The 18,063-nt window shown below is 43.1% G+C and overlaps 1 protein-coding gene across 2 annotated transcripts in view; it reads right to left on the bottom strand.

Annotated features, from left to right (window-relative positions):
• LOC141173078 (cell adhesion molecule CEACAM10-like) overlaps nt 1-16,526 on the bottom strand; it is a 196,445-nt gene extending 179,919 nt beyond the window's left edge. For both annotated transcript variants that reach the window (XM_073657722.1, XM_073657723.1), the window contains exon 1: nt 16,413-16,526. In XM_073657722.1, coding sequence (XP_073513823.1) covers nt 16,413-16,476 — 64 coding nt within the window. In that variant the 5' untranslated portion in view covers nt 16,477-16,526. The remainder of the gene's footprint in view (nt 1-16,412) is intronic.
• Between the last annotated feature and the right edge of the window lie 1,537 nt (nt 16,527-18,063).

Below are 18,063 nucleotides of genomic sequence, written 5' to 3'. Positions count from 1 at the left end.
CTCCCCGATGCTCTTCACTGAGTGTCCCAGGGGCCCGAACCATTTCATTTTAAAAAATTAAGTGTCCAAACTACAGGTGGTGTAGCTTGCTTAACAGCTGGAATAATCCGCTGACTAGCAGACACTGCTACTTGGCACAAAGTATTTCCTGGGCTAGATGCAGTTAAAAATTTGTAATTAGATACTCTCGTTGGATGCTGAGAAAGCATTCCATAGAGTCTCCTGGCACGCCATATATTATTCTCTTAAAAAGCTTGGGGTAGGGGTCTAGGGGACCCTTTTATAGCCAAAATCACGGCCCTGTATCGCAATACGTCACCTAGGCTGAAGATAAATGGAACATTTTCATCACCTTTCATAATCACCAATGGGACAAGGCAGGGATGTCCTCTGTCCCCTCTCTTATACATCCTAGTGACGGAGCACCTGCTCTCATCAATTCGCCATAACCCCAATATTAGGTGGATTGAAGTGGGAGGCACCGAGTACAAGTGCTCTGCATTTGCTGATGATGTCCTAGTATATATCACTCAATCACATATATCCATCCCTGCTGATATGGCAGAAATAGATCACTTTGTTACATGGTCAAATTTTAAAATCAATGCAGCGAAGTCTGAGGCCCTCGATGTCTCGCTCCCCAAATCCATACAGGATTCCATCCAGTCCAACTTTCCCTTTGCCTGGCCCTCACAGGGTATCAAATACTTAGGAATTCCTATTCATAGAGACCTCTTCCGTCTATGTTATCTTAATTTTGGGCCCTTTATTGAACAACTCCATACAGACCACGGTTGGCAAGTTAGAACTGTAAGATTCACTACGTGAACCACTGGTGTTATGTGGAAAAGCACATGTACACTGTGTTCCAAATTATTATGCAAAAAGTGTTTAGGAGTGATAAGGGAAGAATTTTTTGGTTTGTCAGTTAAACTCATTGATGGTGATGTGTGTCAGGGCTCTTTATATCACTGTAAGCAATTGCAGACACCTGTGCTAATTAGTTTGGCAGGTGAGTCCAATGAAAGGCAAGACTACTTAAGAAGGCTGTGCAACATTATTACGCAGCCTACATTTTCTGCCAAAATGGGAAAGAAAAAGGATGTGTCGGCTGCTGAGAAGCAGCAAATTGTGGAGTGTTTTGCTCAAGGCATGACTACAATCAACATTGCAAAGACACTTCATCCTGATCATCGCACAATCAAGAAGTATGTAGCTGATTCACAGTACACACGTGTGCGTCCTGATAAGGGAAAATTGAGGACTCTTTCCTACAGGCAATTACGTTAGGTTAAAAGAGCAGCGGCAAAAAAGCCTTGTCATAGCAGCAGACAAGTTTTTGAAGCTGCTGGTGCCTCCAACGTCCCCCGAACAACAAGATGCAGAGTCCTTCAGAGGTTTGCAGCTGTGCGTAAGCCATCCTGTCAACCTCCTCTATCCACTTCACACAAGCAGAAACGGCTCCAGTGGGCCAAACAATGCATGAAGACTGACTTCAAAACTGTTTTGTTCACCGATGAGTGCCGTGCAATGCTCGATGGTCCAGATGGATGGAGCGGAGGATGGCTGGTTGATGGACACCCCACGCAAACACGGCTACAGCGCCAACAAGGAGGAGGTGGAGTAATGTTTTGGGCTGGAATCATGGGGAGAGAGATTGTCGGCCCCTTTAGGATCCCTGAAGGGGTAAAGATGAACTCCATAATGTATGTGGGGTTTCTCAAACAGCACTTCCTGCCATGGTTCAAGAAGAAGAGCCGTATATTCCGTATATTCCGCAGCAAGATCATTTTCATGCATGATAATGCATTGTCTCATGCTGCACATAACACATCTGCATCTCTGGCTGATATGGGCATAAAAGGGGACAAACTTATGGTGTGCCCCCCCCCCTGCTCCCCTGACCTCAACCCCATTCAGAACCTCTCGAGCATCATCAAAAGGAGTGTCTATGATGGCGGGAGGCAGTTCACATCTAAGCAACAGCTCTGGGAGGGTATTCTGTCCTCATGCAAAACAATTGAAGCAGAAACCATCCAAAACCTGACAAATTCAATGGACGAGAGAGTCAAATTTAACATCACCTAGAATAAAGTTTTGAGTTGAAAACTGTTTGATTTCAGTTTCTAATAACCTGCTAATGCTTATAATTTAAAAAATGACCATTTTTTTGTTCTTTATTAAAATGAAAAGGTTGATCGAAGAGTGTGGGGGATCTAAGAGTGTGGCAACTCAGTAGTCAGGATTACTTTACAATCTGAGGGTCATGTTGCAGGTAGTGCAGCAAGAAGGCACTCATGTGTCTTGCGCATCTAGGAGCCCCAAAATTATTTTCCGGGCTAGATGCAGCTAAAAATTATTATTAATTTGAAAGCTTGTGGAGCTTAGTATAGATGGCCTAATAGAATCAGTACTGCACACTGCTACTAGGCCCAAATTATTTTCCAGCCAAGATACAGATAACCATGATTAGTAATTTAAAATCTGTTGGAGTTTTGTATAGATGGCCTAATAGAATCAGTACTGCATACTGCTACAAGGCCCAAATTATTTTCCAGCCAAGATACAGATAAACATGATTAGTAATTTGAAAGCTTAAAATGGTTGATGAGGTGATTTTAACAAGTCATCAAGCTTTTACTCTCCCCAGGATGACACAGGGGTAGAAAAGTCATTTCGGATCCATGATTTGTTCATCTTTATGAACGTGAGTCAGTCTACATTATCAGTGGAGAGCCGTGTGGGCTTATCTGTCAGCACACCACCAGCAGCGCTGAACACACGTTCACACAGAACGCTGGCTGCGGGGCATGACAAGATCTCCAAGGCGTAAGTGGCGAGCTCCGGACATTTATCCCGATTGGAAGCCCAAAAAGAGCAAGGGACCAGTGACACAGTCATGGCTTCAATGTTTACTTGGAGATACTCCTGTACCATCGTCTCTAGGCGTTGACTATGTGTCAGACTTCTTGTCTCCTGTGGCCTTGCAAAGGATGGGCTAAAAAAGTGGTGAAATGATTCCGCAAAATTGATGTTACCAGCAGATACTGTGTTTCTGTTACGTTTTGAGTGCTGAACACTCGACGGTCCCACGGTTGGCAAATTGGAACTGTGAGATTCACTATGTGCACCACTAGTGTTTTGGGGAAAAGCACATGTAAGATTCTGCAACAGTCTCTGCTGATACTCCTGCATGCGTGCATCTCTTTCTATGGCAGGAATAATTTCTGCAAATTTACTTTTGTACCGGGGATCTAACAGTGTGGCAACCCAGTAGTCAGGATTATTTCTAATTCTCACAATTCGAGGGTCATGTTGCAGGTAGTGCAGCAAAAAGGCACTCATGTGTCTTGCGCATCCAGGAGCACCAAGTCCCTGTTGTGTTGGTGGCGAGGTAACAATCATGCTTCCTTCCTCTGCCCTCTCCCCCCAACCTCGCACAACAGAAATGTGATCAAGGTCTCCCTCATCTGATGAGTCCTCCATCAGTTCGTCCTCCACTTCTTCCTGGGCTCCTGCACCTTCCTCACTAGTTTGGCTGCTACCATGCGCCCTGGTAAAACCATCTCCCCCACCTTCACATGACTGCCGCCTTGGTGCTGCTGACTGTCTGGACCTTGCAGATGTTAGCCCTTCCGCATACAACTCCTCCTCCTCTACTTCCTCCACCTCCTCTTGTGCCACCACCTGACTCCGAATTCTGTTTAACATGTGCTCCAGCATGTAAATCACCGGAATAGTCATGCTGATAATGGCATCGTCAGCACTAAACATCTTCGTCGCCATTTCAAAACTGTGCAGAAGGGTGCATAGGTCCCTGATCTGAGACCACTCCTCCAGCGTGATTTGCCCCTCCTCTGGATCTCGTTGGCCCAGGCTATACGTCACAACGTATTAAACCAGGGCTTGTCGGTGCTGCCACAGTCGCTGCAACATGTGCAGAGTTGAATTCCACCTGGTAGGCACATCGCATTTTAGCCGGTGAAGTGGCAGGCCCAACGACTTCTGTAGAGATGTAAGTCGCTGAGCTGCTGGATGCAAATGGTGGAAGTGAGTACACAGCGACCGTGCCCACTGCAGAAGGCCATCTAGTCCGGGATAGTGGGCTAAAAATTGCTGGACATCCAGGTTCAACACGTAAGCCATACAAGGCACGTGTGTGACATTGCCCGGCGAAGGGCCGCACCGAGGTTTGCAGCATTGTCACACACGGCCTTCCCTGGTTTCAGGTCCAGTGGAGACAACCATTCATGAAACTGGTTCTCCAGAGCTGACCACAACTCCTCAGCTGTGTGACTCACATTTCCCAGACATTTCAAAGTAAAAACCGCCTGATGACGTTGAGCCCTGCTGCCAGCATAGTAAGGAGGTGTGCAGGATCCCTTCTGCGCAGTTAGAAAGCTTGTGGCATGACCAGACAGGCTTTGGGTGCAGGTGGAGGACCGAGAGGAGGTTGAGGAGACAGAAGCAGTGGAGGAACTTTGAGATAAAGAGGATTGACGCACAACTCGTGGGGACGGCAAGACTTGGACAGCAGCCCCTTGTCCTGCTGTCACCATAGTTACCCAGTGCCCAGTCAGCGACATGTAACGCCCCTGTCCATGCCTACTCGTCCAAGTGTCTGTGGTGAAATTCACCCTGTCACACACAGAGTTTCTCAAAGAAGCGGTGATGTTGTGTGCGACATGCTGGTGGAGCGCAGGCACACCTTTCTTTGAGAAGTAGTGCCAACTGGGCATCTGGTACTGGGGCACTGCGACGGACATAAGGTCTCGAAAATCCTCTGTGTCCACAAGGCGGAAAGGAAGCATTTCTGTAGCCAAGAGCTTGCAGATGGTGAAATTCAACCTCTTAGCTTTGTCATGGCTAGGAGGAAATGGTCTTTTACTTGTCCACATCTGAAGGACCGAGGGCTGGCTGTTGTGCTTAGACGGGGTTGAGAAGGGTGTCGCCGGCAAACTGACGGTCTGTGAGGAGGATGCAGGCGGACATGTTAGGTTGCCTTGATCCAAAGGTGGTGCTATTGATGTTGGACAGCGCTCAACACCAGCTGGTATTTCCACCTCCAAAGAAAATGATGACCTGCCAATCACGCTGGCTGTTGCGGGTAAAGAGGTGGCAGGTCTGCGTCCCAAAACAGGTGTGACTGCTGTCCCCCCAGTGACAGAGGATGAAGAGGCCGCGGATGCACAAGATGTGGCAGACGGTGGTTGGCCCGGCCGGCTAGGCCGCATTGTAGCACAGTGAGCTTCCCACTGCAACTTATGCTTCATATCCATGTGCCGGTTCATGCATGAAGTACTCAAACTATGGATTTTTTGTCCTCTACTTAGCTTTTGCTGACAAATGTTACAGATAACACGAGTTGGGTCATCTTTATCGATCTGAAAAAATGCCCAGGCTATGCAAAGCTTAGCAACCATGCGACCTGAAGAGCCACCACGACTTGTGGTGAGAGGCAGAGTTGTGTTTGATGATGCAGTTGTTGACGTGCTTCCAGTACTACGTCTTTGTCCAGGAAGGCGTAACCTGACCTCGTCGTCACTAGCATCCTCCTCCACCTCCTCTGCTGACCTCATCTCTTGGCTGACTGTGGGTTGACAGTAATTGGGATCTCCAACCTCGTCATCATCACCCTGTGTGTTATCACACCCGTCATCCTCAGAGCCAACCTGTTCCTGCCCTGACAAAAAACTAAAGTTGTCGCTCCAATCAGGTATTTGGGTCTCATCATCATCTTCCTCATTGTCTCCACCAACAGGAGTTACAGTTTGGGAGCGAGGGTCTATATTATGGTCAGAACCTTCTGCGTCTGTTCCTGGATCCGACTCATAAAGATTCTGGGCATCAGTGCAGATCATTTCCTCGTCTGGATTCACAGAAGCTCTTGAGCTGACCTCTGATTCCCAGGCTATAGTATGAGTAAACAGCTCTGCAGACTCAACCATCTGTTCTACCTCATACTCAGACGGGCAGCTGGAGACTTGGGAGCTGTGAGGAAGCAAGTGCGATTAGGGTGACACCTCTGAGGACTGGAGTATTTGTGATGTTGAAGTTGAGGTGGAGGAGAGCCCACTTAAAGGAGCACTTGATATCCGTTGAAGCACCCGCTGTTTTTGTGCCTCATCTGGAATTTGTAGCGATTGGAGTGGCCGTAAGAAAGGGATCTTATCACATTGTCCGCTAAAAGAAGTAGACATCTTAGTTTGGCTGGAAGATGGTCTTTCTTCTGCAGATGTTACTGTTGCTTTAACACCTACCCCACGGACACAATCTTTTTTTCCCTTCCCAACACGCCTATTCCCCTTTCCACCAGGAGCAGGCCTTTTTCCACTCATTTTGGTGGTTAACTAATTCACAACTCTGGAGTTGTTTGCACAAAAAACAGTGGATGGGAACCGAGCAGAGCTGAGTGGCCAAATTGTGGTATTGGCCCAAAAGTATTGGCTGGGTTAGATGCAGATAAAAATTATATTGAATTTGCAACCTGGTGGAGGTTAGCATAGATGGACTAATAGAACAAGTCCCACACACTGCTACAAGCCAAAATATTTTTCAGAGCTAGATGCAGAAAAAAATTATATTGAATTTGCAACCTGCTGGAGGTTAGTATAGATGGACTAATAGAACAAGTCCCACACACTGCTACAAGCCGAAATATTTTTTCAGAGCTAGATGCAGATAAAAATGATTTTGAATTTGCAACCTGATGGAGGTTAGTATAGATGGACTAATAGAACAAGTCCCACACACTGCTACAAGCCGAAATATTTTTTCAGAGCTAGATGTAGAAAAAAATTATATTGAATTTGCAACCTGATGGAGGTTGGTATAGATGGACTAATAGAACAAGTCCCACACACTGCTACAAGCCGAAATATTTTTTCAGAGCTAGATGCAGATAAAAATTATTTTGAATTTGCAACCTGATGGAGGTTAGTGTAGATGGACTAATAGAACAAGTCCCACACACTGCTACAAGCCGAAATATTTTTTCAGAGCTAGATGCAGAAAAAAATTATTTTGAATCTGCAACCTGCTGGAGGTTAGTGTAGATGGACTAATAGAACAAGTCCCACACACTGCTACAAGCCGAAATATTTTTTCAGAGCTAGATGCAGAAAAAAATTATATTGAATTTGCAACCTGATGGAGGTTAGTATAGATGGACTAATAGAATGATGCTATGCCCAAAAGGTTTTACTTCACTAAGTGCAGTAAAAAAAATTGTATTCTATACACAGGTGGTGTAGCTTGCAACACAGATAGGCTTCTCCACTGACTAACACACACTGCAAGAGGACAAAAAGGATTTGCTTTGTTAGATTTAGCCAAATGCTGTGAAAAATACTTGCACAGCACTGGCACAGACCTGCCTGGCAAAAAGTGATAGGAACTGATGTAACCTAGCCCTGAAAAGGACTGCAATTACAATTAGTCTTTACTCCCAACCTATCTATTTAAGAGCACAGACCTGCCTGATAAAAGTGATAGGAACTGATGTAACCTAGCCATGAAAAGGACTGCAATTACAATTAGTCTTTACTCCCAACCTATCTATTTAAGAGCACAGACCTGCCTGATAAAAGTCGTAGGAAATGTTGTAACCTAGTCCTTAAAAGGACTGCAATCACAACTATTCCCTACTCCCAAGCTATCTGTAGATTTGTGCGAAAATTGGCTTCAAATTAACAAAGTATAGCACACACAGCAACAGCGGTGCCGTCTAACACACAGCTGCAGCAGTGAGAAAATGGTGGCGACGGGGAAAATGGCTGGGTCTTATAGGGCAAGGACATGTGACATACACTGCCAATGACACATGCCCTTGCTTGTGTGAAAAAAAAGCAGTTCGCTCCGTGTGTGCGCTGCTGATAGGCTGACAGATTGCACCTCCCCACTGTAAATGTGGGAAAGAGAAAAAAAAATGGAGATCTTCATTATTTCCGCTGTACACTCAAACTGCGTATTAACATTAATTTTCAGCATTACTGAGAAAAAATCCAGTTATGATTTTGGTGCACGAACAGTTATCGAACATAACCTCGAACAGCCGAATTTTTTTCAAATCGTTCGTGTTCGCCGAATGGCTCGAACACCGCCCAAAACAGCTCGAATTTGAGATTGGCGAACAGTTCGAGTCGAACACCGCTCATCTCTACTCCCAACTTTTGATTGGCCCACAGATTTCGTATCTCCAGCCAGTATAGTCTGTAGCCAGAGTCCATGATCCTCTAGATGGCAGATAAAACGATGAAAGCACAGGTGTCCAGTAGCAGCAGTCCTTTTAACAGTTTAAATCCAAACAACATAATCCATAATGGTAACATGTACAGTGGTGGTCAAAAGTATTGGCACCCCTGCAATTCTGTCAGATAATACTCAGTTTCTTCCTGAAAATGATTGCAATCACAAATTCTTTGGTAATATTATCTTCATTTAATTTGTCTTCAATGAAAAAACACAAAAAGAATTGTCCTAAAGACAAATTGGATACAATTCCACACCAAACCTAAAAAAGAAGGTGGACAAAAGTATTGGCACTGTTTGAAAAATCATGTGATGCTTCTCTAATTCGTGTAATTAACAGTACCTGTAACTTACCTGTGGCACCTAACAGGCGTTGGCAATAACTAAATCACACTTGCAGCCAGTTAACATGGATTAAAGTTGACTCAACCTCTGTCCTGTGTCCTTGTGTGTACCACATTGAGCATGGAGAAAAGAAAGAAGACCAAAGAACTGTCTGAGGACTTGAGAAACCAAATTGTGAGGAAGCATGAGCAATCTCAAGGCTACAAGTCCATCTCCAAAGACCTGAATGTTCCTGTGTCTTCCGTGCGCAGTGTCATCAAGAAGTTTAAAGCCCATGGCACTGTAGCTAATCTCCCTAGATGTAGATGGAAAAGAAAAATTGACGAGAGATTTCAACGCAAGATTGTGCGGATGGTGGATAAAGAACCTCGACTAACATCCAAACAAGTTCAAGCTGCCCTGCAGTCCGAGGGTACAACAGTGTCATCCCGTACTATCCGTCGGCATCTGAATGAAAAGAGACTGTATGGTAGGATACCCAGGAAGACCCCACTTCTTACCCCGAGACATAAAAAAGCCAGGCTGGAGTTGGCCAAAACTTACCTGAGAAAGCCTAAAACGTTTTGGAAGAATGTTCTCTGGTCAGATGAGACAAAAGTAGAGCTTTTTGGCAAAAAGCATCAACATAGAGTGTACAGGAAAAAAAAGAGGCATTCAAAGAAAAGAACACGGTCCCTACAGTCAAACATGGCGGAGGTTCCCTGATGTTTTGGGGTTGCTTTGCTGCCTCTGGCACTGGACTGCTTGACCGTGTACATGGCAATATGAAGTCTGAAGACTACCAACAAATTTTGCAGCATAATGTAGATAATGTAGGGCCCAGTGTGAGAAAGCTGGGTCTCCCTCAGAGGTCATGGGTCTTCCAGCAGGACAATGACCCAAAACACACTTCCAAAAGCACTATAAAATGGTTTGAGAGAAAGCACTGGAGACTTCTAACGTGGCCAGCAATGAGTCCAGACCTGAATCTCATAGAACACCTGTGGAGAGATCTCAAAATGGCAGCTTGGAGAAGGCACCCTTCAAATATCAGGGACCTGGAGCAGTTTACCAAAGAAGAATGGTCTACAATTCCAGCAGAGCATTGTAAGAAACTCATTGATGGTTACTGGAAGCGGTTGTTCGCAGTTATTTTGGCTAAAGGTTGTGCAACCAAGTATTAGGCTGAGGGTGCTAATACTCTTGTCTGGCTCATTTTTGGAGTTTTGTGTGAAATGATCAATGATTTCATTTTTGCTTCATTCTCTTTTGTTTTTTTTCATTGCAAGCAAATTAAATAAAGATAATAATACCAAAGAATTTGTGAATGCAATCATTTTCAGGAAGAAACTGAGTATTATCTGACAGAATTGCAGGGGTGCCAATACTTTTGGCCACCACTGTATATCAATCCATCCTTCCAAGTCCACGGTCTCCATCCTCTTCCTTCAATCCTCCCACACCACTCTCTAAAACATGACTCTCCTTTCTTTCCCTGGGATCAGTCCCCTCCCAGGTCAGAAATGATCACCACCCCCCTCAAGCATTCACTGTAAGCCAAAAAGCAATGAAGAATTTTCTAGAAGCCTGCATCTGAGACTGCCTGCAAGACCCCCTGTGGTGACGGCTCCACTGTGTCTCAATCCACACTCAACTAATGAGAGCATTGGCTGTTGAAACAATGGACTCCTGAGAAAAAGATGAGATTAGTGAAATGCTGGACATTTTACAAGTGAATCTTATATACTGACAAGTAAGCAGAACTATATAAAACATACCAAGTAAATCACTAATAATACACAATAATAATATTGACACAAATGGTGGTCCGTTGCTGGAAAACTATCATAGTCTTTAGTAAGTGGGCAGCTCCTCACATATATATACTATATATAATATATATAGTATAAATAATAATAATAATAGTAGACCCATAATACTGTATGGATGGCTGTGTGGGGGTCACAGTTGGGTTTCTATTGTGTTGGGGTTATTATACTTTCCTGGTGGAGTTAAGACGGGGTACAGCAGGGTCTTCATACTGAGCGTGTGGAGGAATTCAATGTGGGGGTATCATACTACAGTACATACCAAAAGTTTGGACACACCTTCTCATTTAAAGATTTTTCTGTATTTTCTTGACTATGAAAATTGTACATTCACACTGAAGGCATCAAAACTATGAATTAGCACATGTGGAATTATATACTTAACAAAAAAGTGTGAAACAACTGAAAATATGTCTTATATTCTAGGTTCTTCAAAGTAGCCACCTTTTGCTTTGATGACTGCTTTGCACACTCTTGGCATTCTCTTGATGAGCTTCAAGAGGTAGTCACCGGAAATGGTCTTCCAACAATCTTGAAGGAGTTCCCAGAGATGATTAGCACTTGTTGGCCCTTTCACCTTCACTCTGCGATCCAGCTCACCCCAAACCATCTTGAGTGGGTTCAGGTCTGGTGACTGTGGAGGCCAGGTCATCTGGCGTAGCACCCCATCACTCTCCTTCTTGGTCAAATAGCTCTTACACAGCCTCGAGGTGTGTTTGGGGTCATTGTCCTGTTGAAAAATAAATGATGGTCCAACTAAACGCAAACTGGATTGAATAGCATGCCACTGCAAGATGCTGTGGTAGCCATGCTGGTTCAGTATGCCTTCATTTTTGAATAAATCCCTAACAGTGTCACCTGCAAAGCACCCCCACACCATCACACCTTCTCCTCCATGCTTCACGGTGGGAACCAGACATGTAGAGTCCATCCGTTCACCTTTTCTGCGTCGCACAAAGACACGGTGGTTGGAACCAAAGGTCTCAAATTTGGACTCATCAGACCAAAGCACAGATTTCCACTGGTCTAATCTCCATTCTTTGTGTTCTTTAGCCCTAACAAGTCTCTTTGGCTTGTTGTCTGTCCTTAGCAGTGATTTCCTAGCAGCTATTTTACCATGAAAGCCTGTTGCACAAAGTCTCCTCTTAACAGTTGTTGAAGAGATGTGTCTGCTGCTAGAACTCTGTGTGGCATTGACCTGGTCTCTAATCTGAGCTGCTGTTAACCTGCGATTTCTGAGGCTGGTGACTCGGATAAACTTATCCTCAGAAGCAGAGGTGACTCTTGGTCTTCCTTTCCTGGGGCGGTCCTCATGTGAGCCAGTTTCTTTGTAACGCTTTATGGTTTTTGCAACTGCACTTGGGGACACTTTCAAAGTTTGCCCAATTTTTCTGACTGACTGACCTTCATTTCTTAAAATAATGATGGCCACTAGTTTTTCTTTACTTAGCTGCTTTTTTCTTGCCATAATACAAATTCTAACAGTCTATTCAGTAGGACTATCAGCTGTGTATCCACCAGACTTCTGCACAACACAACTAATGGTCCCAACCCCATTTATAAGGCAAGAAATCCCTGTATATGAAGTACAGATCAAAAGTTTGGACACACCTTTTCATTTAAAGATTTTTGTGTATTTTCATAACTATGAAAATTGTACATTCACACTGAAGCCATCAAAACTATGAATTAACACATGTGGAATTACATACTTAACAAAAAAGTGTGAAACAACTGAAAATATGTCTTATATTCTAGGTTCTTCAAAGTAGCCACCTTTTGCTTTGATGACTGCTTTGCACACTCTTGGCATTTTCTTGATGAGCTTCAAGTGGTAGTCATCGTAAATGGTTTTCACTTCACAGGTGTGCCCTGTCAGGTTTAATAAGTGGGATTTCTTGCCTTATAAATAGGGTTGGGACCATCAGTTGTGTTGTGCAGAAGTCTGGTGGATACAAAGCTGATAGTCCTACTGAATAGACTGTTAGAATTTGTATTATGGCAAGAAAAAAGCAACTAAGTAAAGAAAAATGAGTGGCCATCATTACTTTAAGAAATGAAGGTCAGTCAGTGCGAAAAACTGGGCAAACTTTGAAAGTGTCCCCAAGTGTAGTTGCAAAAACCATCAAGCGCTACAAAGAAACTGGCTCACATGAGGACCGCCCCAGGAAAGGAAAACCAAGAGTCACCTCTGCTTCTGAGGATAAGCTTATCCGAGTCACCAGCCTCAGAAATCGCAGGTTAACAGCAGCTCAGATTAGAGACCAGGTCAATGCCACACAGAGTTCTAGCAGCAGACACATCTCTACAACAACTGTTAAGAGGAGACTTTATGCAGCAGGCCTTCATGGTAAAATAGCAGCTAGGAAACCACTGCTAAGGATAGGCAACAAGCAGAAGAGACTTGTTTGGGTAAAAGAACACAAGGAATGGACATTAGACCAGTGAAAATCTGTGCTTTGGTCTGATGAGTCCAAATTTGAGACCTTTGGTTCCAACCATCGTGTCTTTGTGCGACGCAGAAAAGGTGAACGGATGGACTCTACATGTCTGGTTCCCACCGTGAAGCATGGAGGAGGAGGTGTGATGGTGTGGGGGTGCTTTGCTGGTGACTCTGTTGGGGATTTATACAAAATTGAAGGCATAGTGAACCAGCATGGCTACCACAGCATCTTGCACGGCATGCTATTCAATACAGTTTGCATTTAGTTGGACCATCATTTATTTTTCAACAGGACAATGACCCTAAACACACCTCCAGGCTGTGTAAGGGCTATTTGACCAAGAATGATAGTTATGGGGTGCTACGCCAGATGACCTGGCCTCCACAGTCACCAGACCTGAACCCACTCGAGATGGTTTGGGGTGAGCTGGACCGCAGAGTGAATGCAAAAAGGCCAACAAGTGCTAATCATCTCTGGGAACTCCTACAAGATTGTTGGAAGACCATTTCCGGTGACTACCTCTTGAAGCTCATCAAGAGAATGCCAAGAGTGTGCAAAGCAGTCATCAAAGCAAAAGGTGGCTACTTTGAAGAATCTAGAATATAAGACATATTTTCAGTTGTTTCACACTTTTTTGTTAAGTATATAATTCCACATGTGTTAATTCAGAATTTTAATGGCTTCAGTGTGACTGTACAATTTTCATAGTCATGAAAATACACAAAAATCTTTAAATGAGAAGGTGTGTCCAAACTTTTGGTCTGTACTGTATATACAGTGGTGGCCAAAAGTATTGGCACCCCTGCAATTCTGTCAGATAATACTCAGTTTCTTCCTGGAAATGATTGCAATCACAAATTCTTGGGTATTATTATCTTCATTTAATTTGTCTTCAATGAAAAAACACAAAAATAATTGTCCTAAAGTCAAATTGGATACAATTCCACACCAAACCTAAAAAATGGGGTGGACAAAAGTATTGGCACTGTTTGAAAAATCATGTGATGCTTCTCTAATTCGTGTAATTAACAGCACATGTAACTTACCTGTTGCACCTAACAGGTGTTGGCAATAACTAAATCACACTTGCAGCCAGTTAACATGGATTAAAGTTGACTCAACCTCTGTCCTGTGTCCTTGTGTGTACCACATTGAGCATGGAGAAAAGAAAGAAGACCAAAGAACTGTCTGAGGACTTGAGAAACCAAATTGTGAGGAAGCATGAGCAATCTCAAGGCTACAAGTCCATCTCCAGAGACCTGAATGTTCCTGAGTCTTCCGTGCGCAGTGTCATCAAGAAGTTTAAAGCCCATGGCACTGTGGCTAATCTCCCTAGATGTGGACGGAAAAGAAAAATTGACGAGAGATTTCAACGCAAGATTGTGCGGATGGTGGCTAAAGAACCTCCACTAACATCCAAACAAGTTCAAGCTGCCCTGCAGTCCGAGGGTACAACAGTGTCATCCCGTACTATCCATCGGTGTCTAATTGAAAAGGGACTGTATGATAGGATACCCAGGAAGACCCCACTTCTTACCCCGAGACATAAAAAAGCCAGGCTGGAGTTTGCCAAAACTTACCTGAGAGAGCCTAAAACGTTTTGGAAGAATGTTCTCTGGTCAGATGAGACAAAAGTAGAGCTTTTTGGCAAAAAGCATCAACATAGAGTGTACAGGGAAAAAAAGAGGCATTCAAAGAAAAGAACACGGTCCCTACAGTCAAACATGGCGGAGGTTCCCTGATGTTTTGGAGTTGCTTTGCTGCCTCTGGCACTGGACTGCTTGACCGTGTGCATGGCATTATGAAGTCTGAAGACTACCAACAAATTTTGCAGCATAATGTAGGGCCCAGTGTGAGAAAGCTGGGTCTCCCTCAGAGGTCATGGGTCTTCCAGGAGGACAATGACCCAAAACACACTTCCAAAAGCACTATAAAATGGTTTGAGAGAAAGCACTGGAGACTTCTAAGGTGGCAAGCAATGAGTCCAGACCTGAATCCCATAGAACACCTGTGGAGAGATCTCAAAATGGCAGCTTGGAGAAGGCACCCTTCAAATATCAGGGACCTGGAGCAGTTTGCCAAAGAAGAATGGTCTACAATTCCAGCAGAGCATTGTAAGAAACTCATTCATGGTTACCGGAAGCGGTTGTTCGCAGTTATTTTGGCTAAAGGTTGTGCAACTAAGTATTAGGCTGAGGGTGCCAATACTTTTGTCTGGCCCATTTTTGGAGTTTTGTGTGAAATGATCAATGATTTCATTTTTGCTTCATTCTCTTTTGTGTTTTTTCCTTGCAAGCAAATTAAATGAAGATAATAATACCAAAGAATTTGTGATTGCAATCATTTTCAGGAAGAAACTGAGTATTATCTGACAGAATTGCAGGGGTGCCAATACTTTTGGCCACCACTGTATATATATATGGATATATATATATATATACACACACACATGCTGTACATACACGGTATCATGCAAGCATTGCACTTGCCCCTACCCAAGGGAGATGTAAATGGGGTGGGGAACATAAAAGAGAAAGATGATGACCAGCTGCAGAAAGCTAGCGGATACAGCCCGAACAGGACTGTTGTTTCAGCCTCCATGTCCTCCCATGCTCTGCTACCACTGTAGATAGTTGTTGTGCAGCCTCTTACAAATCTTACATTACTAGAAGCTCATCGCTTTGCAGAATGCATTATATACATTATAAATGTAATTCTCCCCAGTGCTGAGCTGCACGACCCCAAGACTGTCTCAACTCATACTGGAACAAGAACACACTGAGACAGAGGCAGCTGGGCTCTCCCTGACATACTGAGTCCAGGATCGGTCACTATATCTGCTACGGTTGTATTTTTGCCCCTGGAAGAATTTTAATTGGTTTACATATTGCTTTAGATGTGTCAAATCACTTTACTTAAAATTGTTGCATAGTCCCTGAAAAAAATCACTAGGCGTCTCCTTTGTGCATAACTTGCTGTCCACCGCCTGTTGTCAAGTTTAATCCATCTCTAACAGCAGAGACAATGAGACAGATTACTGAAAGTGGGGGAAGGTTTTTGTCTTTGTGCTCCTGCTCTCCTGACTGTCAAACTGAATCCAAGCAGATTTTAAGTAAGGTTGCCACAAATGGATGGTGAAATGCAAGAGAAAGTAAGTTACTGTATCTATAGTGCTGCTAGAATGGTGCGGAATAGTGATGGGCGCAGGTGCTCATTACTAGAGTTTGCCGAGCGTGATTGGGTATGTATTGAGTATCGTGGGTGCTTGAGTGACATGCTCGAGTCCCCGCAGCCGTATGTTTCGTGGCTGTTAGACAGCCACAAAACATTTGAAGATTTCCTGACAAACACGGGCAATCATCACATAATTTGTGGCTGTCTACAAATATTATTAGAAGGGTTTAGACTAGTACAAAAAAGGAGAAGCAATAGTGACCAGTAACCAATCATTACACTAACACCATGTGCAATGTCTAATTAATAGGAAAGATACGTAGCTAACGGCAGAACAGTCACTTGCTTATTATTATATTAAGAAAGCATCTTATATTTATACAGATCTTACCTGTTTTTATGAATCCCCTCATTGCAGATGGTGGATTATTGTGTGTCTCCTGTAGATTTATCATAGAATAAGGAAGTTGTCTGAGATGCAAACTTTATCACTGATTCCAGTGAAATGAAGCAATAAACATCCTGTTGTTTTACCTCTGAAATTAACCACATTACTCTTAGTGTAGTTTTGCATGTGTTAGTGCCTTTTTCATTGCTTCATGGATTTTACAAAAAAACAGGAGAAAATCGCCCCCAAAAGACACTAAGAGGAGAAAAAAAAAGATGCTCGGAAAACCTTAACGGGAAACCCCGAAGAAAAATTGCAACAATATGCTTCAGAAAAAGTAAAAAAAAACAACAAACTTTTAAAACTTGCCCAAAAAAGTAAAGTGAACTTACCCTTAAAGTAATTTACACAGAGTTTTCTAGAGGTGGCCAAAAAATATGTTGGTTTTTTTTGGATGAAAACTACTTTATGAAATGGTAATTTATTTTTTTTGGGGGGGGGGGAGTTTTTAGAGGAGTTTTCGCTTCCTGAATAGTTATTTTTTTTCCCTAAACTGTTTTTTTGCAGCCCTGTCATTGGTCGGTGCTTTGTTTGGAGTGGATTCCATCAGAAACAGCTTCAGAAAAGTGACCTACATTTTTTTCCTACCTGGAGTTTTTCAAAATCTAAAACAGAAAAAATATGCTCAAAAGACTGAAATGAAGAAAAGTAAAGGGATTTTACAACACAAATAAATAGGAAGAGTCTTTCAAGAAATTTTAGGATATTTCCACATTGAAACTTTTTTCCTGAGTTTTTGGAAACTCAGCAGAATTTTGTAGAGTTTCCACTCAGTGGCTATGTGCATGCATAGTTTTTCAATGAGTGTTTGGAGCAGAAATCAAGAAGAAGCTGGAAGGAAACTTTTTTTTAAAAGAGTTTTCCGAGGTATTTTCAGAATAGCTCGTCCTGAAAGTAATTTAAGGGCTTCAGCACACGTAGAAATCAAGTACCAATAACTTTTTCTAAAAACGCATCAAGGCGCTTCAGGAGCTTGAGCTCTTCTAGTAAAGAATCCCTGTCTGTGACAATGAGGAAACCTTCTCTCCTCTAGACATAGTCGATGCCCATATGAAAAATGGATCATGATCCAATTACAGTCTATAAATATATGAATGGACTTTACAGAGATCTTTCAAAGACATATTTTTCCCAATATGAATAGCCCCAAGTTGATGACCTGTCTCACTTCTGCTGTCTTCCCATCATTGTAATTATGTTACCTTGATGTCAAGCAGCAAATTTTAAAATGGGCGAGGTGGAGGAGCAGCCATTCTTCTTTTCTGTGTTACATTTTCCAAGTTATCCCTCCAATACTAATGTCCATTTTCCTCTCCTTTGTGATCCACACCCTCACACCATCACTTTGGAATTTAACTATATCGGGCCCTTTCCTTTCACTTTTTATTTACTAAAAAGTCCTGCTCCTCCTCCCTATAAATCAAAAACACAAGACTGTGTGACTTTGGATGCGATGGCCTCTGCAGCCTTTTTATTAAAATAATATATAACAATAATTATTATAACATTATATATATATACAGTGCCTACAAGTAGTATTCAACCCCCTGCAGATTTAGCTGGTTGACACATGCGGAATTAACTTGGCATTGTG

Source organism: Phyllobates terribilis, unplaced genomic scaffold (assembly GCF_046119375.1).
Source record: "Phyllobates terribilis strain yellow unplaced genomic scaffold, ASM4611937v1 Scaffold_12__6_contigs__length_324123572, whole genome shotgun sequence".
Taxonomy (NCBI): domain Eukaryota; kingdom Metazoa; phylum Chordata; class Amphibia; order Anura; family Dendrobatidae; genus Phyllobates; species Phyllobates terribilis.
This window is presented reverse-complemented; position numbering and strand designations above follow the sequence as displayed.